Raw genomic sequence first — 27,233 nt, 5'->3', positions numbered from 1 at the left:
ATGACACACCAACAAATTATGCCTCAAAAAATGAGTTCTTGGGAGTACATTCAATTTATGTTTACCCCACCTTCAGGTGTTTACATTTGTTTATGCATTCTTTCCTTATGACATTTTACAACAGCTGTCATAAAAACTACACTTAAAAAATTCTGTAGCACTTTGCTCTCCCCCTCTGACAAATTTCTTCCATGGGCTGGACTGAAAAGGAAGCAAGGAGAAGGAAGGAAGGAAGGAAGATTGGTTTTAACGTCTCATCGACCTTGAGGTCATTAGAGATAGAGCACAAGCTCATATTGCGTCAAGTATGAGGAAGGAAATCGGCCGTGCCCTTTTGAAGGAACCATCCCAGCATTTTCCTGGAGCAATTTAGGGAAATCACGGAAAAACTAAGTCTGGATGACCAGATGTGGGTTTGAACCATCATCCTCCCAAATGCAAGACCATTATGCTAATCACTGTGCCACCTCGCTTGATGGACAACACTGAAAAACAACTGCGGGCCAGATCTGGCCTGCGAGCCATCTATTGCCCATCTCTGTTCAACAGAATATGTCTGAAATGATAAATTCATACTGGTTACAAATCATCTGATCTTAGCCCACATGTGCTTTAATATTTAGGTTGCTTTCTTTGCATTTGTGTGTTTGGCTTCTATTTTTACTGCTGTGCCAAGTACTGAATAAATGAAGCAAACAATAATGCAATACAAAAACTTGATACATTATGGAAGTGGCAGTGATATGTAAACATCACAGACTATGTTCATTGCAAAATTCAGCTGCTTACATTGAGGAAAAAAAATTTACCAAAATTCAAAAGCCACCCATATGATTTATTTGACTTACGGTAGCAAATGTATTAAAATAAAAAAAGTAATTTTATCTGAGCATCAGCACGACTGTCTCTTATTGCATATTTGCCGTTCGAACATATTTATTGCTATCTCGAGAAACATGAGCATCAATTATGGGTTCTACTTGTGCTGTTCTCTGTCTTAACTTATAATTCCTTTGTATTAAATTGTGATCAGTTGTTTTATTCAATAAAAATTACACTACTCTATTGTTTCCAAACAATCATATCAAATTTGAATATTTGTCCAATATTTATACTTCTTGTTATAACAACACAGTAACTAAAAAGTAAATAACCAACCTTATCTCAAAGTGTTTCACAACGATAGAGTAAAATGATAAAACAACAAACTGCATGCCATAAAGTTTATGTTACATTAGTTCATCTAAATCTTAAAGTTCACCTGGCATACATTTATCAATTTTCTTTTTATTTATATTTTTTACTCCCTTACATAATTTCATTATTTCATAAAAAATAAAGCCAATAAACTCAACAATGAAAATAATGTTATCTTACCCAAAGTATAGGCTAAAAAAATGTTAATGGCTGCAGCTGCCCAAAGCCATCTTGGTATGGGAGCAACTTCTGGGTGATCATCACTTGACGCATAAAATTCATAGTCGTAATAAGAAAACAGAATGAAATTAAATACAGTAAACAAGAAACCAGCAAATGTCAGAACATTCGGGGCAATCCATTTTGGGCAAAACTGAAACAGAAAGACCATTACCCAATTACTTTCACTTACTTTGGAGGTGGCAAATTACAAAATAAAAAATAAGTAAGTGATAAATTTAAAAAATAAAAAGAAAGAATATATTTATAATATGTGTTTATAATTGTACAATGAGCAACAATGCTATTAAATTTCCTAAACAGCTTCAACATTATTCAAATCTCTTATTGTTACAAGAATTTTAACCTCTGCAGCTGCACTGTATGTTTCATTTCTGTCATAGCCTTTCCCGTCATTTCATTCTCCATCCAATCAGTCTGAATTATTTACCACTGTCCACACTGATTTTGTATTTAATTACAGTTTTTCTTTAGTTTGATATCAACTTTACAAAATTTTTCCACTAACCAGCAGTTATTCAATCTACCACCAATTTTCAACATTCTTCTGTATATGCACATCTCAATAGCTTTTGTTGTCTTCTGCTTATCCTCCATGTTTCACTTTAGTACAAGATAGATTCCATGCAAATATCTTCAGAACGGACTGCTTTGCACTTAAATTTGTATTTTATGTTTACAAATTTCTCTTTTCCAGAAACATTCTTCTTGCTGTTGCCAGTGGCTGTATTTTAAATCCTCTCTGCCTTGGTCATTGTGTCATTTTGTGGCCCAAATAGTGAAACTCATCATCTACTTTTGGTGTATCTAATTGTTAGTAGAAATTTTGCTATACATTTTAAATCAGAGTGGAAAATGCGCCTTTTGAAAATACTAGTCCACATGAACTACACACGGACAAGAATCAAAAAATTAAGCACTTACATACTATAGGGGCCACATGTTATGTTTATTTCCATTTCACAGACAAAGGACAATGGAAAAAAGGCAGTAGAGCGAGATTTTGTAGGATACGATGCAGATACAGGGGAAATAATGTTATTATTTCCAAGGATGAAATCCTCCCCACAAAATCAGATGAATTGCTTCTGCATAACACTGAGAAAATGAATCAAGAAGTCTTCCACAGAGGAAGAGAGAAACTCTCCTAAAGACTCGGAACATAGAAAAGATGAAGATAGAGACGAAGAAGGCTTTCACAAATCACTCCACTCGAGACTAAAACCCCATCATCACAGTTGGTAAACTGTCAAAGATGAAGAGGATCCTGAAGGTTACAAAAGAGTACAAATCATTAAATACAATATCACGTGGAAACAGACTATGGAGAATTAAATGAAGTTATAAGAACATATCAGACTTTAAAGTTGACAAATTTACCAAAAAGATCAAGGGCCATATCTTATAAATGGGTTTTTCTGAACAAAATCCAAATATAATGGCAATGTAGGCAAATATAAGGTATGACTTGTCATTAAGGAGTTAATCACCATGGTGACATTGTTAACATAATAAAGGTATGCTTGTAATCAAAGTAAAACATAATTTATACAAAGTTGCTGCAAATGAGAAAAATGTAAATTACAATGCCGAATGAACCTACTGCATTTTTAGATGGAAAACTAGAAGAAATTACACAGCGCAATAACCAGAAGAATAATACTGATAAAATTTGAGGCTCAAACTGAGTTTGTACAGTCTCAAGTGAGCTCCAAAATGTTGGAACATTCATTCTGGAGCTTTTCTATTGTTAGCAGGACTCAAGACAAGTGATGCAGACTTACACTTACACACTAAGAACACTGATTATATATAAAAAAAAAAAAAAACTTATTGTGGCTCTTCATGTGGATGATGAATTTGTTTCTCCTTTAGATCCATAAGAGACTGAAAATTTTATTGGAAAATCTATGGAGAGGTTATTCTTACCTTAAATAAGGGAGGTGAGCACAACATATGGCGGGCTCTTTTATATAAGGGATACGTGGGGGAGACGGAGGCTTAGAGTAACCTTGCTCATGGCTTTCTGACACGTTAGCTTCATTCATCACAGAGATCAGGATGAGAAAATTTTAATGGCGTATTAACTGAAGGAGCTTCCTCGGTGAGGTCCCACCATTAGCCTCACTACTACTACTACTACAATAATAATAATAATAATAATAATGAAGTCCACATACTGCTAAGTAAGAGAAGGCTAGCTGAAACCAGAAATGGTCAGCAGCAAAATCTAGATGCTAACCATGGTGGTGCAATAACTGAAATAAAGAACTCAATAGTTTCTAGTGAGTTTATTATGGATTCTCAATATAAAATAATTTGTGTAAAGGTGAGCACTGAAGGTGGGTCAAACACAGTAATTTGATGCTTTTACTGACAACATGCCTCAGGAGCTACTGTAGCAGAACACTTACAAGAAGACTCTGTGAATAACGCACGTAAATTTCTTATCCTGCTACTGTAATAAGAGGAGATTTTAACTTACCAACTATAGAAAGGGAGTCATACAATTCATATGAGTGACAAAGACAATAATTTGTTTGAGATTTTTCTGAATGTCTGCTCTGAAAATTATTTAGAGCAGTTAGAAGAACTGACTTATGACAACCTCTTCGATCTTTTCATGTTTAACACACCCAAGCTTTTCAATTCAGTTGCTGCCAAGGAAGGAATCAGTGACCATAAGGCTGTTAAGGCATCACTGATTGCAGTTGTTAAAATGTATATTAAGAAAGGCACCCAGATTAAGTGGTAAACATCTGACATCCGTCTCTGGGTACAAAGATATGTATCACAAATGGATAAAATTCAAAAGCACTATACAATAGACTTCAAATTTGTATGAGGAAAATAAGATTGTGAGGGATGGGTAAGACATAACATGCTTCAACAGTAGTGAATTAGTCTTGTTAGCAAACAAGAGTTTAATGAAGAAAAAATGGGAGGAAGAACAATTACACGAGAAGTATCGATAAATTCAAAATAAATTTGTGCTGACCATTCTAACAAAAAATCCTGAATAGTTATGGTCTAACAAAAAGTCAGTAAAATAATTTACTGAGTCACTCAGAGGCCATTCTGGCACCCAATTGGAAGATATCACACAGAAAACCAAAATACAGAATTTGGTCTTCCAAAATTGAAAGAATGTAATGTATGGTTCTCTCACTTGTCCATACAATCACAACACAGATGTCAAAATGATTTTGAGATATGTAACAGGGGAATAAAAAAAAAATCAACTAAAATTGTTTAAGGCAACCAGTGATATGAGCTACCTGAACATAAAATAACACATTCTAGCAGCATTTTAGTGCAGGTCGCAGGAGAAATGAATGAATTTAAGTAGCTGGAAAAAGGTGCATGGCGTTCCCAGTTTCAAGAAAGATCATCGGAACAGTGCATCAACCTGTTTTAGCTTTGGAACATATTTTATGCTAATTAATTATGAACTTTCTGAAGAATGGAAACCACTTGTGTTGGAATCAGCATGGCTTCTGCAAACCCCAATCTTGTAAAACTCAATCAATTCAGTTTTCATGTTGATAATGAGTTTTTTGAATTCTGGAAGGCATTCAATACTGTTCGACACAGCAGTTTTTTGATCAAAATATGAGTTAACAGAATAGCAGGGATCGAGTTCAGAACTTTCTAGCAGGTAGAATATGACAAGTCATTCTTCAATGGTACAAAATCTTTAGATATAAAAGTAATTTCCCGAGCTCCAAGCAAGTCTGGCTATTTGTGGATGATGCTGTTTTAAATGGGAAAGTTGCAATGGCAGATAACTGTAGCAAACTGCATGAACACCTGTAGAAAATTGTCACTTGATGTGGGGACTAGTAATTAACACACAATACAGATAAAAGAAACGTATTGTGCGTAAGTAGGTAGAAAGTTTCATTATTGTTCAACTACACAGTTGGCAGTCAGTCATGGAAAATGTCCGGTAATAACCTTCCGGAGCATGCCAAAGTAGAAAAAGTACATACAATTAGCTGCAAGAAAAGCAGATGCCAGAGTGAGATTAAGAAGAGTAATTCAAAGGAAATATAATTAATCTCTGAAAGACGTATCGAAGTATCATATAAACTCCTTGGATGTATGATTCTGAGAACTGCTAATTAGTCTTGGACCCTTATCAGGTTGGACTGACAAGTGTTTTAGAGAAGCTACAAATAAGAATAAGAAACTTCACCAAGGGTATGTTTAATAAACATGAGAGATGAAGCTTATTTAACTACAGTGGCAGGCACTACAAGGGAGATGGTCTACGTCACAGAGAAGTAGACTGTTAAAATTAAAAGAGCCTATGTTCAAAGAAGAGTCAGGCAATATACTATTTCCACTTGAGATAATGACATGGGAAAAACTGGAGAAATATAGACTCATATGGTCACTTCATAGCAGTCATTTTTCCCATTTATCATTCATGATTGCAACACAGAAGCTGGTAAATCACACTGGTACCAGACATACCTTCTTCCACATAACAAAATGTGGCTTGCAGAGTACAGATGTAGAACTTGGCTTTAGCTAAAGCATGTTCTGATGATGGTGCAGTAAATGTAGACATGTGCAAGGAAATTATTACAAGTTTCAATACTGAAGAATGCACACCTGTTCGAACACCAAGAATAAAGGAAACAGAAGTTGAAGGTACAGAGAAAAGTTATTTCCACTTTCGTCAAGTACGAGGAGGAATGAAATGAAGACCTTAAAAGTGTAATTAAAAATCAACATTTCATGCCACTGTTCTGAAAGTCTGTAGTACTGCTACCAATGATTTACAGACAAGCAAAACGGGGCCACAACACCAGCTCAAAATAGCTACCCCACTTGCGAATGCACCAAGGAAGAATAGCATACTCTCATATGTTTCCTGAGCAGTGAAGGTACAAAACCTTTTGAAATGCATGGTGGTGCATATGTGAGTGGAGTAGAAAGTTTAGAAACGACGTGACTTCTGCGACAGATGCTCAGTGCCACGCCACGCACTTAGTGTTGTGACACCAGAGTCTACTGCACCAGTTGAGGCCACTGTGATAGAAAACTGCCATGTGATGGTGGACGAAATAGCCGCAAATCTGAACGTTAGTCATGGCTCAGCACATCACATCATTCATGAAGTCCTTAAGTTTCACAAAGAATCTGCAAGATAGGTGCCATGGCAGCTCACTTCAGAACAAAAAGAGCAACACGTTGACACCTGCAAAGAACTGTTGTTGTGATTTAAAGCAGAAAGTGATGGCTTCTTCATGAGAATCATTATGGGAGAGGAAACTTGGGTACACTACTACGAACCCAAAATGAAGAGAGCAAGTGAGGAATGGTGCCACTTCTCATCACCAAAACCCAAGAAGTTACAGTGCAGCCATCTGCAGGGAAGGTCCTGCGGACTCTCTTTTGGGATGTATGACACGCTGTCTTGAAACACTACACGACAAGGGAAATATTATCACCAGTGTGTCATATTCCAATATGTTAAAAAAATCAGATTCAACCTGCAATAAGAACCAAGCAATGTGGACTTACAACTACAGCTGTCATTTTGTAACATGAAAATGCTTGGCCTCATACTGTCTGTGCAACACTTGCAGCCTTTGATGAGCTGCACTCTGATACTCTGTCCCATCTGCATACTCACCAGACCTCACAACAGGTGATTCCCAAATGTTTGGACTATTCAAAGAGGTGATGGGAGGAAAGAAATTTTGTCCCAATGAAGAGATGTAGCAGGCAGTGTATGTTTTTTCCAGAGAAATCTGTGCACTTTCTTGCACTAGAGGAAGTGTGTTGAATGATGGGAAGACTATGTCAAAAGATGATACACTTGGGTTCCACTTTTGTTCATTAAAAAGTATTGAACTTTTTCATTTGACTCCCCCTAGTAATTGGTGTACTTATGTATCCAATGACTGAAAAAGAATCCTAATAGTGCATATAATACAAGTTTACTTTCAAGATCACTTGATTCTGTTGCCTTACAATAGAGGTGAAATGAACATTCTGACAGACTCTTGGTACGACTGATTTGGCCAATGTTTATAGTCTAAGCAGGACCAGCGAAATACTTAAGTGCTATAATGGTGCAGAAACTGGTGGATGTAATATGACTGTTCATCCTACAACAGGTGGTGTCATCATTCTCATTGGTGGAGCACTTTCTCAGGTAACTATAAGGCAAGTTATCATTGTCACGTCCAACATTAGGAGCAACACACATTTCCAAATAATGATGTAAAGATCATGTGACTGAGGGGCTCACTGAAACATAAGTTATTCAGATTAAATCAAGCTACACTGAGACTGGCACAAAATCTTCTATTTCAACATAACAATAAACATATTCAAATTAATTATTTTTTCATTCAAGAAGATAATAGAAAGAGGGCTAGGTGTTCCATGCATTTCAACACAGGATCAATTATATGACATCTCAAAAAAACCTCTGACAAGACCATAATCATCGATCTATGTAATGAATCGGAATTTTTGAATCTCCCAGTGGACTGAACAGTTAATGATGTTCAGGAGTGCAGTTTTCTACCCAGCACAATATTTAATCCAGGAATCTGCCACATAACTTCAGGTGAGCGATCAAAGGCTGACAACTACCCAGGTCATAAAATTTATTAGCATGTTGTACGTATTTGTGCATGGATTATGAATGTAACTGCAAAACTGACCACATTGACAGCGGGCAGTGCCCTCTATGTTTATTATTTTCTATCCACTTTATTTTACAGCAACACAGAGCAAATTTGCACATTACATAATCTTGTTTTTGACTGCATTATACCTTAAAATAACCATTGTCATTCTGGACAGTTTCAGTTAACGACTGAATTAGGCCTGTATGATGACAAAATGTGTCTTCTTGTTTCTTCAGCTTTCACATGTATCTTTCCTTGCCTTATAATTTTAATACTTATAAATATTATTGTAAAGTTATTGTAGAAGGTAGGTATTTTTGGCTTATAGGAGACCACTCCCCAAAAAGCAAAAGTGTTCAGTCGTCAATAGACACACACAAAAGGGAGAAAACTTGCTAGCTTTCAGAATTATCCTTTGGAGGAAGATAGCTGGTTTGTCGGCTAGATATGTGGGAACGAGGGGTGGCAGGAATATGGGCTCAGTATGTAATGTACGATTGTAGGGGTCATTGGGGAGCATTCCTAGCTGGCGAACTGACTGTCTCCCTCCAAGCCTCTCGCCATTCAGCCCACCCTCTCGCTGCCTCCTCCTCTCTCTACCCAACCCACCCAACACTAATCTCACAACTGATGCACCTGTCGAAATACAGCTTAGTCCAGTCACAACTATGTAGGGGCATAGGAATGTGTGCATGCATGCGAGCAAGTGTGCACGTGTGTGTGTATTTTCTGTGTGATTTTATTCTGGCTCGTCAAGGGATAACCAGTTGACAACTCAATGCTTTTGCTTTTCAGTGAGTGGTCTCCTTTGATCCAAAAGTAATTCTAATACTCATGTTTCATTTCTTAAAAAATAAATGAGTGTTGTAATTCTACACAATTACAGAAGTGAGATGAGGTCTCCTACAGTGTATGGTAAAAACTTCTCTCACCTTGCAACAGTGTAGAAGATAAGTGATTACTGTTTTCTTTGATATATGATTGTAGGGGCTGTTGAGGAGCATTCCTAGCTGGCAAACTGGCCACCTCCCTCCAATTTGATTACATATTGTGCACAAATTTTTAAATTTCCAATGCTTTGAATTCAGATATCATAATGCCTCTACTACACTAGAATAAGGGGAAAAATTCGTGTAATTACCGCCTATTAAAAACGCCATCAGCATACTAAATTTTGAAGGGACCACAGCTTTGTACACATGGTCATAGCAAACTGCATCAACAAATAATGATTTGCTTTACCCAGCTCCACTGTTGTACTGTGCTCATCACTGAACACTGGTCGGATACACTGTTGTTCCACATCAGTGCACTGTAATGTTCATGGATTTAAATGAGTGGTACGATTCTGTCACATTATCTACCATGGACTGCTTATGAACTGGAGGCACAGAATTTTGTACAACATTCAGAGGTAGGTGAAGTGAAAGCGCAAAACTCATTATTTAGAAAAACAGTGTAGGTGAAGTCGAACTGCAACTCTCATTATTTAAAAAAACAAAATCTGATACATTACTCCCTCTCTATCTTTAATATATTTTTAAGTTGTCTAACTTTTATTTTTCACTATTCTTTTTGGTATTGTATTATTGTTGTCAGGTAAACTGTTTCTTTACCCCAGTTGAAAGAAACTTATTTTCTTAGCATCTGCTTAAAGTGGCAATTGAGTGGATATGGCAATGAAGAACAATAACTGACAGACTATGTATCTGGAAACCATGAATTAGTGTCGTCCTTTTGGGCACAAAATAAAAGCAGAAAAGAAAATGAGGCATAATAAATTGTAAATGTATGAAAACAATACATAACTAACAAGAGAGAAGTTACAAGTTGCATATATCAATATGTTTAAACTTCCTGCTTGCATGAGAACAAAATTTCAAAACCCATGAAGTTGACTTTGCTCTTTATTTGCTACTCACTATTCACTCAGTTTTAAAGAAAATTTGCAGTATGCACATGTAAAAGTGAATTATTTCAATTTTTAAAATTTGAAACAACATAACTAACATTTTGAAAAAGGCCAAATAATTTTACCTCTACAACACGATTCCAGAATGGATGCATCACATAGATACTCAGTGGGCTTGTATCCAAAGCACTGTACTGCAAACAAAAAGAATAAACATTAATTACCTCAAATGTAACAGACATATTGTCAGTAAAAATTTCATGCTTTCCCTAAAATCTTACAAGAACTTTTTTCCCCAAAAGAAACAATATATTTTAAACATGTTGATGTGTATCAAACTAGCAAACAATATACATGTGTCAAAAACAAACCTTTCACTCTACTGTAGAGTAACAGCTTCTCAACACATTGAAAATTTTTCTATAATAAAAATAATGGACCGAGTACAGTGTGGGCACTGTAACGTGGCAGTTGGCAGGGAGCATAAACATATGGCAACTTGTATCACCCAAGGGCAGAAGAGTAGTGCTGGGAACAAGCCCCACCTCCCTCTCACACGTCAAGCAACCAACACTCGTGTTTTGTGCTTCTGCCAAAGCAGAGCTGATAGACTGTCATAGGCGTCACTAATTGCGTTTGGTGTTCTGAGAGTCACACTGAAACCCCCTGATGGACCAGGCTTAGTTTCTTCACTCGCTTGAAAGAAAGACAAGAAAACAACAATAAATGCATAACACAAAGCAAAGTGGAATACACAAAGCATCCAGTAATGGCTACAGCGCAGATTTTCTTGTTGAGGCTGGCAATGTCTTGAAACATATGAGTTCAGGCCTGTCCACTACTGGTGTCTTATCCAACAATCATCGTAGTAGTAGTAGTAGTAGTAGTAGTAGCAGTAGTAGGGGAGAAAAAACTGCTACATTACAGTGTCCACATAATGGTGGCAGACTGTGTGTGTGTGTGTGTGTGTGTGTGTGTGTGTGTGTGTGTGTGTGCGTGCGTTTGTTGAAAGGGGGGGGGGGTGGAATGTGGAACAAAGATTTGGGAGGACTGACGTTCCAGGATTTGGGAGGACTGACGTTCCAGCCTTCATTTGGTCATCCAGATTTAGGTTTTCCATGGTTTCCCAACAACATTTAAGGCAATTGTTATGATGGCTGCTTTGAAAACAATAGTAGCAATGAACTAATGCTTGTCATCAAGGGGATGTTAAACTTTCTTAATCTTCCTTCTTTTGAGTTAGATTGTTAGTGAATTAAAACAGCTGTGTTATTGATGCCATAAGATGAATGTTTTGAGTTTAGGGCTTGATTCTCACCTACTCTTAAATTGTGGGAAATGGTCTGTATCCTGTCATTTCATTTCATATGGTTACTTTGCTCACTCACATAATCATGATTATGTTAATTTTAAGCTTCAATACTTTTTTACCATTTATCTTGTTTCCTGTTTTATAATTTAACGAATGTGGTTTAAATTCTCTCACATTACAATTGATAATGCAATTATATTATTTACATGTTATAACTGAAGAAACATATAACACTGGTGTCATATTCTACTATAAAATAATAAAAACTGTAGAATATTGCACCAGTGTGATGTGTTTTTTCATTCATAATGTATAAAATATTCTACCAAGAACCAATGAAACAGCTAATTAATGTTATTTAAATGTATTTTTTATCTTGAAAAGGTTTTTACAGCCGAACAACAGAGAACAATCTAGCAAACATTCTAATCCTGATAATTACTTTTTAATAATATTATGGAAACGATACTTATTCTCACCAAAGAGCGCTGAGTCGCAGATACGCACAACAAAAAACTGTCAGAAAATGAGCTTTTGGGCAACAAGACCTTTGTCAACCCCCCCCCCCCCCCCCACACACACACACACACATACAGTTTCTGGCAACTGAAGTCAGTGACTCTAGTATCTTCGCTACATGGTGAGTGGAAACTACTGTCACATTTCATCCTGAATTTTCCATTGTTTGATTTTTCTGAGGTTTATTATGAGTTATTTTTTTTTGTTTGTTGCTGGCACATACTCCTTGGGACAGCAAGAATTGAAAGCTTAGTCATGTCAACCTGTTGCTAAAATTTGAAAGGGTTTACTTTCATTTAACAATCTCTTATGTTCTAAGATATTTGGTGATCATTGTATTTTATTCTGTGCTATCATGTGAAGTGTAAATAAATGTGATCCTTCAAACAACAAATGATGCAAGAATTGTGAATCCACCCTTCCATTGATTCTTTTCCTACCCCAACCTTTATCTTGAGGTTTCAATGGTAGCAGTGTTTCGTTCTTACTGGGTAAAAAGGCGGAAGGAAGAGCTGTCTACTCCTTTAGCATCATTTTTCCTTTGGAACTTGAAATTTCCATACTAAACTCTTTCAACTGCTTCAGGGAGCCATACATGGGCATGGAACACAGAAGTTGTTTGAACATATCATATCTCAAACATGAGCATCCTGAATGTGAACTACGAGGTGGCATCACGGAGCTAGCAGCCAGGTTACGTGCAGCATTGGGGGCTGTTCCTTATCAAAATACAGTGATGGAAAAAAAATTGCAATGCCAGAAAGTAATTAATACAGAGTAATGAAATTTCAGGAATTTGTTTGAGCAACATATTTTGGTGATTAACATTGCAAGCCCATAGGTTCATCTATGTGTGAGATAAGTCATTGGAAATTTGAAAAGCTGGTACCATAACAACCGGTGCAATCACCAGAATATTGAATGCAAGCACGAAAATATGCATGCATTGTGTTGCACAGGTGTTGGATGTCAGTTTGTGGGGTGGAGTTCCATGCATGTTGCACCTGATCAGTCAATACAGGGACGCTTAATGCTGTTTATGGATGGCGCTGTCCAATGATGTCTCATACGCGCTCAACTGGAGACAGATCTAATGGTTAAGCAGGCCAACTCAACATGTGAATGCTCTGTTGAGCATGTTGGGTTACAACAGCGGTATGTGGGCAGGGCATGTTATCTTGCTGGAAAACACCCCCTGAAATGCTGATCACAAATGGCAGCACAACAAGTTGAACCACCAGAATGACAAAATTTTGCAGTCAGGGTACATGAGATAACCACAAGAGTGTTCCTGCTATCATACAAAGAATGGTTCAAATGGCTCTGAGCACTATGGGACTTAACTTCTGAGGTCATCAGTCCCCTAGAACTTAGAACTACTTAAACCTAACTAACCTAAGGACATCACACACATCCATTCCCGAGGCAGGATTTGAACCTGCGACCGTAGCGGTCACGCGGCTCCCAAGACCATAACTCCGGGTGTAGGTTCAATGTGTGTAGCACATATACAGGCTCTCAAATGGCTTTCTAACCAACACACAGCCATCACTGGCACCACCTTTCATCAGAAAACACAACAGACCTCCAACCTGCACTCCAATAAACTCTCACTTGACACCACTGAAGTCGCAAACAGAGGTGGTTTGGGGTCAGTGTTGCTTCAGGGTGTCTGGCTTGGAGCTGTCCTTGAGGTATCTGATTTGTATCAATTCGTTGAGTCACTGTGGTGCCATATGCTGCTCAAACTGCTGCTGTTGAGGCAATATGATGCACCAGAGCGATACACCGAACACGATGGTCTTCTCTCTTGGCAGTGCCACATGACCATCCAGGGCCCATTCTTTTTGCGACTGTACATTCGTATCATCACCACTGTCAGTAATCGTGTCCAATGGCTACATTCCTGCTACGTCTTTCTGCAGTATCGGAGAAGGAGCACCCAGGTTTCCACAGCCCTATTACATAAACTCATTCAAACTGAGTGAGTTATTGATAATGGCATCTTTGTCACTTTAAAGGCATTCTTGACTAACGTTAACTCACTACGTCTAAATATTGCCACCTGGTAGCAGTTACTTCTGTAAAATATCTGGGAGTATGCTTGCGGAACGATTTGAAGTGGAATGATCATATAAAATTAATTGTTGGTAAGGCGGGTACCAGGTTGAGATTCATTGGGAGAGTCCTTAAAAAATGTAGTCCATCAACAAAGGAGGTGGCTTACAAAACACTCGTTCGACCTATACTTGAGTATTGCTCATCAATGTGGGATCCGTACCAGGTCGGGTTGACGGAAGAGAGAGAGAAGATCCAAAGAAGAGTGGCGCGTTTCGTCACAGGGTTATTTGGTAACCGTGATAGCGTTACGGAGATGTTTAGCAAACTCAAGTGGCAGACTCTGCAAGAGAGGCGCTCTGCATCGCGGTGTATCTTGCTCGCCAGGTTTCGAGAGGGTGCGTTTCTGGATGAGGTATCGAATATATTGCTTCCTCCTACTTATACCTCCCGAGGAGATCACAAATGTAAAAGTAGAGAGATTCGAGCGCGCATGGAACAGAAAAGCGAGGTAATGACAGTGGCACGTAAAGTGCCCTCCGCCACACACCGTTGGGTGGCTTGCAGAGTATAAATGTAGATGTAACTAATGCACACAACCATTATAGCGTGTATTTAAAGCAAACCTGATTTATATCCTCATAGTGGTGCTGCTAGTGCGACTCTTATGTGACTGACATGAAATTTGAATAGACATCTTTCAGACGTAGAAACACATCTACCAAATTTTTTGTCACCCAACTCCTTCTCGGTGTTGCGACTCTTCTTTCCCATCAAAGTATATTTGTTTAGAAGTTCTCTACCTCCTGTATTAACTTGAATGAATAGTTTCACAAAACCCAGTATTTAGGAAGAACAGGTGTATAAAAAATTCATAACAAATGCAGGAGTCCTTGTCAGTTCCCAATAAATTTTTTTCATGATGTGCACAAGTTATTTCACCAACATCCCATTCTACCTTTATTTCACTAGCGTCTAGATCTACTATGACCCTACAAGTCACAACACCTCTGCAACTGCTTCATACGTGGCTACGGACAAAGTCATCTTGCATTCGGCAGTAGTGTTGCTTAAAGTAAAGTAGGTGTTTCCAATAGCAGTGTCCCACTTCAAAGGTTCTTGCTACACCATACAAAGCGTTCTGAATACAGAAAGGTAACAACTTCTTCAACGTGGTTTCTCTCTTCCAAAATTAAAGCAACAAATGGAAATTCTGCTAGGTTGTGTTTATTTTGCCATGAAACAGTATAAACAGGTGATAGTACAGCAGAAACAATGTAAAGAATGCAGAATATAAACAACTGCTATATGCATAACAGTAGACAAAAAAGTTCTTCGTCTTTTCCGACTTAACAGATTTGCACACACATTCCGACAGGTAGTTAACGTGCTCAGCATGGGGTGTGACCACCTCTGGCAGCAAAACAGGCCCAACAATGTCGGGCCACGCTGTGAATGACTCACGCCCGGTACTCACAGCTTTACTTCTGCCAGTACCTCGTCTCCTACCTTCCAAACTTTACAGAAGCTCTCCTGCGAACCTTGCAGAACTAGCACTCCTGAAAGAAAGGATATTGCGGAGACATGGCTTAGCCACAGCCTGGGGGATGTTTCCAGAATGAGATTTTCACTCTGCAGCGGAGTGTGCGCTGATATGAAAGCTGTGAGTACCGGGCGTGAGTCGTGCTTCGGTAGCTCAGTTGGTAGAGCACTTGCCCGCGAAAGGCAAAGGTCCCGAGTTAGAGTCTCGGTCGGGCACACAGTTTTAATCTGCCAGGAAGTTTCATATCAGCGCACACTCCGCTGCAGAGTGAAAATCTCATTCTGGAAACATCCCCCAGGCTGTGGCTAAGCCATGTCTCCGCAATATCCTTTCTTTCAGGAGTGCTAGTTCTGCAAGGTTCGCAGGAGAGCTTCTGTAAAGTTTGGAAGGTAGGAGACGAGGTACTGGCAGAAGTAAAGCTGTGAGTACCGGGCGTGAGTCGTGCTTCGGTAGCTCAGTTGGTAGAGCACTTGCCCGCGAAAGGCAAAGGTCCCGAGTTCTAGTCTCGATCGGGCACACAGTTTTAATCTGCCAGGAAGTTTCAAACCTAAGGTTGTTGAGACTTTCAGAGGAAGCATTAGACAACAACTGACTGCACAGGGGAAAGGAATACTGAAGAAGATGAATAGGTACCTTTGAGACATGAAATAGTGAAAGCAGCAGAGGATCAAACATGTAAAAAGACCAGGCATAGTAGAAATCCTTGGATATCACAGGAGATATGAAATTTAATTGATCAAAGGACAAAATATAAAGACGCAGCAAATGTATCTGGAAAAGGGGAATACAACTTCTAAAAACTTAAGTTGACCAAAAGTGCAAAATGGCTATACGAAGTGTACTAGGTCTTAAGATATGCACTTCCGAGTTCGTGTTTATTGGACTTTTTCCTTGCTTTGGTCCCTACTATCTCACATCAAAATTTGGAAAGCAAACAGCTTGCAGCAGAAGAGATTTGTTTCGCGTTATTGAAGATGCTCGTAGCTGTTAAGGTATGTGGTACCCAGGAATATATAGACGGACTATCAAGAGCTCTATGGAAAAACAGTACTAAGAAAAGAAGGGAAAATTGGAAGTGGAAGGAATATACAGAGGGGCTATAAAAGGAAAATGACCTTTAAGGCAATACTACAGAAAGGAAAGAGGAAGTAGATAAGATGAGATGGAAGATATGATACTGCGAGAAGAATTTGACAGAGCACTGAAAGACCAAAGTGGGAACACGACCCCTGGAGTATATGAAACTCCCTCAGAACTATGGGTAGCCTTCAGAGAGCCAGGCATGACAAAATTATTCCATCTGCTACGCAAGATGTATGAGACAAGTAAAATACCCTCAGACTTCAAGGAGAATGTAATAACTCCAATTCCAGGGAAAGTAGGTGTAATCAGTGTGAATATTACTGAGCTAGTAGTTTAATAAGTCATGGCTGCAAAATACTGACAGGAATTATTTACAGAAGAAGCCAACCTTGAGGAAGATAACTTGATCTCTGGAGAAACATAGGAACATGCGAACCAATACTGACAATTTATCTTAGAAGATATGTTAAAAAAAGGCAAACCTATGTTTATTGCATTTGTAGACTTAGAGAAAGTTTTTGACAATGTCCACCTGAGCACAATTTTTAAAATTATGAAGGTAGCAAGAGTAAAATACATTATTTAGAACTTGTATGGAAACCAGACAGCAGTTACAAGAGTCAAAGGGTATGGAAAGGAAGTAGTAGTTGAGAAAGGAGTGAGACAGAGTGGTTGCCTATCTCCAGTGGGAAAAAAACCAATGAAAAATTTGGAGAATTACCCAAAGTTCAAGGAGAAGAAATAAAAAAGCAGAATTTTGCCACTGACATTGTAATTCTGCCAGAGACAGTGAAGTACTTGGAAGACCAACTGAATAGAATTGACAGCATCTTGAAAGAGGATTGGTTGGTTGGTTGGTTTGGGGTATAAAGGGACCAAACTACAGGGTCATAAGCCCCTTTTTCCTGATGCAAGCAAGGCTCAAGGTACAAAGCACCCAACACCACATCTAAAAAGAAAACGAATGGAATGAACAAAAAACAGGGAAAACATACACCACAAAGAAAAGTGGAAGAAGGTATTAAAACCATAGAGCATATGGTATGGGCTGGCTGATCACAATAATAAAAGAGGATGAGCCAGCCACTCTGCAACACATTAAAATGTCCACCCCAAAATGACAAGGTGAGATGAACACATGTAGGGAAAAAGACAAACAAATGCAAAGAAAGTGCGACAGAGTTAAAATGGAGGGAGGGTGGCGACCTCACAGAGAAGGCTAAATGCCCATCCTTAAATGGTACAATGATAACCCCCTTCACGAATAAAACTTAAAACTAAATCTGCTGCTGAGACATTGTCACCCAACACTGGGAAGGTTAAAAGTCTGCCACAGAGTGGCCAAAAGTGGGTAGTCCAGCAAGATGTGGACGACAGTTGTATGTGAACCAGAGTGATACCGAGGTGGGTCCTGGTGACGGAGGAGGTAGCCTTGTATTAGCCACGTATGGCCAATGTGGAGCCGGCAGAGAACCACAGAGTCCCTGTGAGAGGCTGGCATTGAGGTCTTCCACATATTCATAGTCTCCTAAGGGCACACAGTTTGTTGTGCGGACTGAGATTACGCCATTCCATCTCTCAAAGCTGAAAAACCTTGTGGCATAATAATGATTGCAGGTCAGTTACAGGGATGCTGATCTCCAGAAGCGGTTTCCCTGTAGCCTGTTTGGCCAGCCTGTCGGCAAGTTCATTTTCTGGGATTCCGACAGGGCCTGGGGTCCACACAAACACCACGAAATGAATGGACTGTTCCAGTACATAGATGGACTCCTGGATGGTTGCTACCAAAGGATGGCAGGGGTAGCACTGGCCAACAGCCGGTAGGCTGCTCAAGGAGTCAGTACAGAACAGAAACGGCTCACCAGGGCATGAGAAGATGCACTCAAGAGCATGAGAAATGGCTGCCAGCTCTGCAGTGAAAACACTGCAGCTATCTGGCAAAGGGTGCTGTTCAATATGTCCTCCATGAACATACGTGAAGTCAATGTGACCATTAGCCATAGACTCGTCAGTGTAAACCAATTCGTGGTCCCAATACACGTCAAGAATCGAGAAGAAGTGACAGCAGAGAGATGCGAGGTTAACTGAGTCCTTGGGACCATGTGAAAGGTCAAGGCAAAGCATCCACCTAGGTGTATACCATGGAGGTGTATGTGAATGGACCTCGAGTATAGGTGGTAAAGGCAAGGACTCCACTTCTGACAGAAGGGATCGGACGTGAACCGCAATCTTAAGCCCTGACCTGGGTCTCCGATATGGAAGATGAACCGCCGAGGATGGGAAAAGGAGGTGGTAATTCAGATGCTCAGGAGAACTATGAATGTTTTTTTTTTTTTTTTTTTTTTTTTTTTTTTTTTTTTTTTTTTTTTTTTTTTTTTTGTGGTTTTAGGGCGCACAACTTCAATGGTCATTAGCGCCCTGACTACTCTAAAAATGCACCGCGAGCCACAAGTTGACAACAACAACTAAAAGGAAAAACACAATAAAAGACAGACTGACAGGCATAGGATTAAAAAACTTCATCAAATGTCCTTAGCAAGGTGTGTCAAATTGATAAAACAAAGAACACGAGCAGCTGCTCGTGGGTCATCCGCTAAAACGGCATCGAAAGTAATAGGCAGGTTAAGATCGAGGCGCAGTTGGTTAAGATCGGGACAGGACATTAAAATGTGTCTAACCGTCAGCAAGTGCCCACATGGGCAGAACGGCGCCGGCGCAGCCGTCAGCAGATGGCGATGGCTGAACCGGCAGTGTCCAATCCTTAACCTTGCTAAAACGACCTCCTCCCGCCGAGAAGGGCGTGAGGAGGACGTCCAAGCCACGGGAAGAGGTTTTAAGGCCCGAAGCTTGTTGTCGGTAAGTGCAGCCCAATCGGCATGCCACAGCGACACAACGCGCCGACAAATGACCCTGCTAAGATCGGACGAAGGGACACAACAAGAAGCTGTCCGAGGCTGGAGGACCGCAGCCTTGGCCGCGGCATCTGCAGCTTCGTTCCCAGGGATACCGACATGGCCGGGAACCCACATAAAGCTAACCGGCGGACCGACGTCCGCCAGCCGCTGAAGAGAGCGTTGGATCCGGTGTACGAAAGGGTGAACCGGGTACGGATCACTGAGGCTCTGGATGGCGCTCAGGGAATCTGAGCAGATGACATAAGCAGAATGTCGGTGGCGGCAGATGTAAAGAACAGCCTGGTAGAGGGCAAAGAGCTCAGCTGTGAAGACCGAACAATGGTCATGGAGCCGGTATTGGAAACTTTGTGCCCCGACTATAAAGGAACACCCAATCCCCTCATTGGTCTTAGAGCCATCTGTATAAATGAAAGTCATGGTGATGAACTTCGAACGAAGTTCCAAAAAATGGGAGTGGTAGACCGAACTGGGGGTGACCTCTTTTGGGAGCGAGCTGAGGTCAAGGTGAACGCGGACCTGAGCCTGGAGCCAAGGTGGCGTGTGGCTCCCGCCCACTCGAAAGGTTGCAGGGAGTGAAAAATGAAGGTGTTGAAGGAGGCGACGAAAGCGAACTCCAGGGGGTAGCAGGGCAGAGACATACAACCCGTATTGACGGTCGAGAGAGTCGTCAAAAAAGGAACGATAAGACGGATGGTCGGGCATTGACAGTAGCCGACAGGCATACCGACAAAGCAGTATATCGCGCCGGTAAGTGAGCGGCAATTCGCCAGCGTCAGCATGAAGACTCTCTACGGGACTGGTATAAAATGCTCCGATCGCAAGTCGTAAACCCCGATGTTGTATGGAGTTGAGGCGGCGTAAGATGGATGGCCGTGCAGAGGAGTATACAAAGCTCCCATAATCCAGCTTGGAGCGGACGATCGACCGATATAGACGAAGTAGGACGGTTCGATCCGCTCCCCACGACATACCACTGAGAACACGGAGGACATTTAAAGAACGGGTACAACGGGCGGCCAAATATGACACATGTGGAGACCAGCTAAGTTTCCTGTCAAAGGTAAGGCCTAAAAATTTGGTTGTCTCCACGATTGGGAGAGCAACGGGACCAAGTCGTAAGGACGGTGGGAGAAACTCTTTGTAGCGCCAGAAGTTAATACAGACCGTCTTCTCGGCAGAAAAACGGAAGCCATTGGCGACACTCCAGGAGTAAAGACGGTCAAGAGAACGCTGAAGACAGCGCTCCAGGACACGTGTACGCTGCGCGCTGCAATAGATGGTAAAATCGTCCACAAAAAGGGAGCCTGATACATCAGCTGGGAGGCAATCCATTATTGGATTGATCGCGATGGCGAACAGAGCGACGCTCAAAACTGAGCCCTGTGGCACCCCATTCTCCTGGCGAAAGGTGTCGGACAGGACAGAACCCACACGTACCCTGAACTGTCGATCCATTAAAAAGGAACGAATAAAAAGAGGGAGGCGACCGCGAAGGCCCCATGTATGCATGGTGCGGAGAATGCCCGCCCTCCAACAGGTGTCGTAAGCCTTCTCCAAATCAAAGAACACAGCCGCGGTCGGGCGCTTCCGCAAGAAGTTATTCATAATGAAGGTCGACAAGGTAACCAGATGGTCAACAGCAGAGCGGCGCCTACGAAATCCACATTGTACATTTGTAAGTAGGCGTCGAGACTCAAGCAGCCAAACCAATCGAGAGTTAACCATTCGCTCCATCACTTTACAGACACAGCTGGTAAGTGAGATAGGTCGATAACTGGAAGGCAAGTGCTTGTCCTTCCCCGGCTTAGGAATCGGGACAACAATGGACTCGCGCCAGCATGCGGGAACATGTCCCTCAATCCAGATGCGATTGTATGTACGAAGAAGAAAACCTTTACCCGCAGGAGAAAGGTTCTTCAGCATCTGAATATGAATAGAATCAGGCCCTGGAGCGGAGGACCGTGATCGGCCAAGTGCGGTTTCGAGTTCCCGCATGGTGAATGGGGCATTATAACTTTCACAATTCGAGGAGCAAAAGTCAGGTGGCCTAGCCTCCTCTGCCTGTTTGCGGGGGAGGAAGGCAGGGTGGTAATGAGCGGAGCTCGAAACCTCGGCGAAAAAGCGGCCGAAGGCATTGGAGACAGCCTCAGGGGCCACAAGAACTTCATTCGCGACCTTCAAGCCAGAAACTGGGGAGTGGACCTTAGTGCCAGATAGCCGGCGCAGGCTACCCCAGACAACAGAAGAAGGAGTAAAACTGTTGAAGGTGCTTGTGAAAGCAGCCCAGCTGGCTTTCTTGCTTTCGTTAATAATACGACGACACTGAGCACGTAATCGTTTATAATTAATACAATTCGCCACTGTAGGGTGGCGTTTAAAGGTGCGTAAAGCACGTCGACGAGCACGTAAAGCGTCTCTACATGCTGCAGTCCACCAGGGGACCGGTACACGACGTGGAGAAGAAGTAGGGTGAGGGATGGAATATTCAGCAGCAGCGAGAATGACTTCCGTGAGGTGTGCGACCTGACGATCGCAGCTTGTGAAGGTTTGATCCTGAAAGGTCGCCCTGGAAGAAAAGAGCCCCCAGTCTGCCTTGGAGATGGTCCAACTAGAGGAGCACGGAGAGGGAGTATGCTGCAGGAGATGGATAACACACGGGAAGTGGTCGCTCGAATATGTATCAGCAAGTGCATGCCACTCAAACCGACGTGCAAGTTGGGGAGTACATATAGAGAGGTCTAAATGGGAATAGGTATGAGATGTGTCCGAAAGAAAAGTAGGGGCGCCAGTATTAAGGCAGACAAGATTGAGCTGGTTGAAAAGGTCTGCTAACAAGGAGCCCCTCGGGCAGGAGGCTGGAGAACCCCAAAGGGGATGGTGGGCATTGAAGTCTCCAGTTAACAAAAACGGTGCAGGTAGCTGAGCAATAAGTTGCATCATGTCTGCCCTGGTAACGGCAGATGACGATGGAGTGTAAACGGTACAAAAGGAAAACGTAAAAGTGGGGAGAGTAATGCGGATGGCAACTGCCTGCAGGCCGGTGTGCAACGTGATGGGATCGTAGTAAATATCATCCCGGACCAGCAACATAACCCCTCCATGAGCTGGGATACCTACCATAGGGGGTAGGTCATAACGCACAGAGGTGTAGTGTGCCAAGGCAATGTGATCGCATGGGCGTAGCTTCGTTTCCTGGAGGGCTACGACGAGCGGACGATGCAAGCGGAGCAGCAACTTCAAGTCCTCTCGGTTAGAGCGAATGCTGCGAATATTCCAGTGAATAAGTGCCATCGTAAGAAAAGGAAGATGAGAGAAGGGGTCACCTCGAAGGCCGCTTAGGGCCTGGCTTCGAGCGAGCACTGCCGCCGCTATCAGTAGGCGGACAGTCATCGTCCATGGGGTCTATAGGGTCATCGGCCATCTCGGGAGGATGGCCGGGAGGGGGAGCTTCCTCCGCCGGTGAACGGCCAGATGTACGGCTACCGGCGGTGCGGCCAGGCGAAACGGATGACGGCCTGGGGCGGCAACCGCTGGGTGGCGCAGGAGAAGAGATGCGCCGTGGCGGGGAAGGAGAACTGTGCTTCCTATGCGCCTTTTTGGAAGGACGTTTGGTGGAAGTATCAGTCGAAGGCTGGGAGGTCGAGGGACGGAGGAAGTCTGCACGGGATGGTTCCTTCTTGAAGGACCGTGCATCTGACTTCGGTGTCTTCGACTTAGCAGAAGCTGAGGAAGTGGCTGGTGGCTGTGGTGTGATGGGAGGAAGAGGAGACGTCGACCGCGCGATCTTAGCACTGGCCGAACGGACGACCGTGGTGCTGAAGGTCAGATCGCATGTCTGGGTTGCGACCTCCCGGGTAGTCCGAGGAGAGGCGAGGACAGTACTATATTTCCCCGCTGGGAGCAGCGTGGGCTTCCTACTAGCCAATAGCTTGCGAGCAGCGGAGGTTGACACTTTCTCTTTGACACGAATTTCTTGGATGCAACGTTCGTCCTTATAGACAGGACAGTCGCGGGAGGATGCGGCATGGTCACCCTGACAGTTCACACAATGAGGAGACGGAGGTGGACAGTCACCCTCATGGGCATCCCTGCCACAAGTGACACATTTAGCCGCATTGGAACAAGACTGTCGAGTGTGATTGAAACGCTGACACTGGTAGCAGCGCGTAGGTGTCGGGACATAGGGTCGAACAGAAATAACCTCGTAGCCCGCCTTGATGCGCGATGGCAGCTTAACACTATCGAAGGTCAAGAAGAGTGTCCGGGTCGGTACAAGGTCGTTGTTGACCTTTTTCATGACCCGATGGACAGCCGTCACGCCCTGCTCAGCGAGGAAAGATTGAAGCTCCTCGTCAGTCAATCCGTCGAGGGAGCTAGTATACACTACACCACGAGACGAATTCAAAGTTCGGTGGGCCTCCACCCGGACAGGGAACGTGTACAGGAGGGTGGCCCGAAGCAGTTTTTGTGCCTGAAAGGCATTCTCAGTTTCTAGTAATAAGGTGCCGTTACGCAACCTGGTACAAGATTTGACAGATCCGGCTATGGCATCGACGCCCTTCTGAATAACAAAAGGGTTGACAGAGGAAAAATCCTTTCCGTCCTCAGTGCGAGAAACTACAAGGAACTGTGGGGCAGGCGGTAGTACTTTTGTCACTGTTGGCTGGTCACGTTTCCGTTTTTGGGTCGAAGTCGAAAGCGATGGAGTAGAATCCATTGCGGAGGAATCCCCCATGATTGCCAGCGTCTCCGATGGCGCGCTCCTTCCTTGTGGGGACCCTCTCAGAGGGCACTCCCGCCTTAGGTGAATGTTTACACCTCAGGTCACACCTCCCGAGAAACAGACGGAGGGACCAATCGGCATGGTCAGAAGGTATCAGCTCAGGCAATCACCCCTCCCCGGGCCTGGCCTTTACCAGGGGGTACGCGCGTGCCTTACATGTCTACCCAGGGCGGGGACTTACGCGTTACCCCGTCACCGGCTACGCGTGCGAACGCGTGGGTCGGCCTTCAGACACGCACAGGGAGGAAGGAAGAAGAGGAAAAAGAAGAGAGAGAGGGAGAAAGAGAGGGAGAAAGAGGACAGACTGTCTCAAACGCCGAGGCGGAGACCAGAGAAGGCAAGGAGAAAAAGGCAATGAGAAGGCAAGGAGAAAAAGGCAATGAGAAGGCAAGGAGAAAAAGGCAATGAGAAGGCAAGGAGAAAAAGGCAATGAGAAGGCAAGGAGAAAAAGGCAACGAGAAGGCAAGGAGAAAAAGGCAACGAGAAGGCAAGGAGAAAAAGGCAACGAGAAGGCAAGGAGAAAAAGGCAATGAGAAGGCAAGGAGAAGTCAAGGGAAAGAGTAAGGAAGACAGTGAGGTGGAGAAGAGCAAAGAAAGGGACCAACAAAAGGAAGGAAGAAACGAGAAGTTTAAAACCAAAAAGACCACGATTATAGGTCGTGAAGATCGTCCGTCTCCGGACGCAGGCGCTAACTACCCCCGTGAGGGGGATGGACTCCTTTTAGTCGCCTCTTACGACAGGCAGGAATACCTCGGGCCTATTCTAATCCCCGGACCCGCAGGGGGGAACTATGAATGTGTGCAACGTAACTGGCAAGCAGTTGTGCACACCTAACCTTCAATGGATGGACTCCGGCCCCCACCAGGACGCTGGTCAGCGGACTCGTCCTAAAAGCTCCTGTTGCCAGTCGAACATCACCATGGTGCACTAGGATGAGTAAACACAATGCTGAGGGTGCCACCGAACCATAAACCAGACCCCCATAGTCAAGGCGGGATTAAACAAGGGCTCTGTATAGCTGTAGCAGCATAGAGTGATCTCCACCCCAGTTGGTGTTGCTCAGGCAGCAGAGGGCATTGAGGTGCTGCCAGCACTTCCGCTTCAGCTGACGAAGATGAGGAAGCCACGTCAATTGGGTGTCGAAAACCAGTCCTACGAATCGATATGTCTCCACTACAATGAGTGGATTGTCATTAACGTAAGGTTCTGGTTCTGGATGAACGATACGACACTGACAGAAGTGCATGACACATGACTTCGCACCTGAAAACTGGAAACTGTGGGCTAGAGTCCATGACTGCACCCTGTAGGCACCGCTCAGTAACACCATTACTGGAGGAGCAGTACAAAATGCAGAAGTCATCTGCATACAGAGAAGGAGAGACCAGTGGTCTGACAGCTGCTGCTAGACTGTTAATGGTTACTAAAAATAGAGATAAACTCAATAGAGAGCCCTGCATACCCATTTTCCTGGATATGAGGGGAACTATGGGAAGCACCAACTTGGACATGGCAGGTAAGTTGCGATAGGAAATTTTGGATATACATTGGGAGTGGGCCCCAGAGACCCCACTCATATAATGTGGCAAGGATATGACGCCGCCAGGTCATGTCATAAGCTTTTCGTACATCAAAAAAGATGGCAACCAGGTGTTGGCATCTGGAAAAGGCTGCTCGGATGGCAGACTGGAGGAATACTAGATTATCAATGGTAGAGCGACCCTGGCGGAAACCACCGACATGGAGCCAGTAGGCCATGTGACTCCAGGACTCAACCCAACCGTTGACTTACTATACGTTCTAACAGCTTACAAAGAATGTTGGTGAGGCTGATGGGCCAATAGCTATCCACATCAAGCGGGTTTTTACCAGTTCTGAGCACTGGAATAATGGTGTTCTCCCGCCATTGCAATGGAAAGACGCCATTGCACTAGATCCGGTTGAAGATGATGAGGAGATGCCGCTTGGAGTCGGACGAGAGGTGTTTGATCATCTGACTGTGGATCTGATCAGACACAGGAGCTTTGTCGGGACAATGTGCAAGAACACTGAGGAGCTCCCACTCTGTAAATGGGGCATTATAGGGTTCACTGTAACGTTCAGTGAACGAGAGGGGTTTCCTTCCCATCCGCCTTTTGAGGGTGTGAAATGCTGGGGGATGATTCTCTGATGCGGAGGCTCGAGCATAGCACTCAGAAAAGTGCTCAGTAATTGCGTTTGTGTCGGTAGATAACATGTCATTGATGTTAATGCCAGTAACACCTGTCAGGGTCTGGTACCCACGAACATGTCCGATCTTTGTCCAGACTTGTGAAGGTGACATATGGCACCCAATGGTCAAGATGTACTTCTCCCAACACGCCTGTTTCCTTCTTTTTATAAGATGCCTAAGGCAGGCAAGGAACCATTTAAAAGCTATTAGGTGCTCTAGGGAAGGCAGCCGCTTATGTCGCTGTGGATCTCGCTGACGCTCTTTTAGTGGCCTCAGCGATTTCTAGCTGGTACTAACTTTCGGCGGGGCACAATAAAGAACAAGGGATCGTGTTTTCTGCCACAGAAATGATCATTCTAGTGACCTGCACAACTACCATATCGATGGTACTGTGTGGAGGAGATTCAATGGTGACAGCAGAGGTGAAGGCTACCCAGTCTGCCTTGTTTAAAGCCAATCTGTTTAGACGTCTGGGGGGGATGGTGCTTGGCGAGTGACAGGAAGATAAGAAAGTGGTCACTACTATACAAGTCATTGTGGGCTTTCCAGTGGATGGATGGGAGAAGTCCTGGGCTGAAAATGAATAAATCAATGGCTGAGTAAGTGCCATAAGCCACACTGAAATGTGTGGGGGGCTCAGTATTTAGGGGGCAAAGACTGACTTGAGACAGGAAAGTTTTGACATCCCTACCTCGGCCTGTAAGCACAGTGCCACCCCATAAGGGGTTATGGGTGTTAAAATCTCCCAAAAGTAGGAAAGGTTTAGGGAGTTGATGAATCAGTGCAGCCAATGCATTCAGGG

General features: G+C 43.0%; 1 protein-coding gene across 1 annotated transcript in view; it reads right to left on the bottom strand.

Annotated features, from left to right (window-relative positions):
* LOC126092323 (ethanolaminephosphotransferase 1-like) overlaps nt 1-27,233 on the bottom strand; it is a 91,357-nt gene that overhangs the window by 53,304 nt on the left and 10,820 nt on the right. The window contains exons 2-3 of the mRNA XM_049907859.1: nt 10,131-10,199; nt 1,378-1,570 (exon numbers count right to left, since the gene is read on the bottom strand). Of these exons, the coding sequence (XP_049763816.1) occupies nt 1,378-1,570; nt 10,131-10,199 (262 nt within the window). The remainder of the gene's footprint in view (nt 1-1,377; nt 1,571-10,130; nt 10,200-27,233) is intronic.

The sequence above is a fragment of the Schistocerca cancellata genome, chromosome 7, assembly GCF_023864275.1.
Source record: "Schistocerca cancellata isolate TAMUIC-IGC-003103 chromosome 7, iqSchCanc2.1, whole genome shotgun sequence".
NCBI classification, from domain to species: domain Eukaryota; kingdom Metazoa; phylum Arthropoda; class Insecta; order Orthoptera; family Acrididae; genus Schistocerca; species Schistocerca cancellata.
Note: the sequence above shows the minus strand (reverse complement) of the source record. Positions and strands in the feature narration are given on the sequence as shown.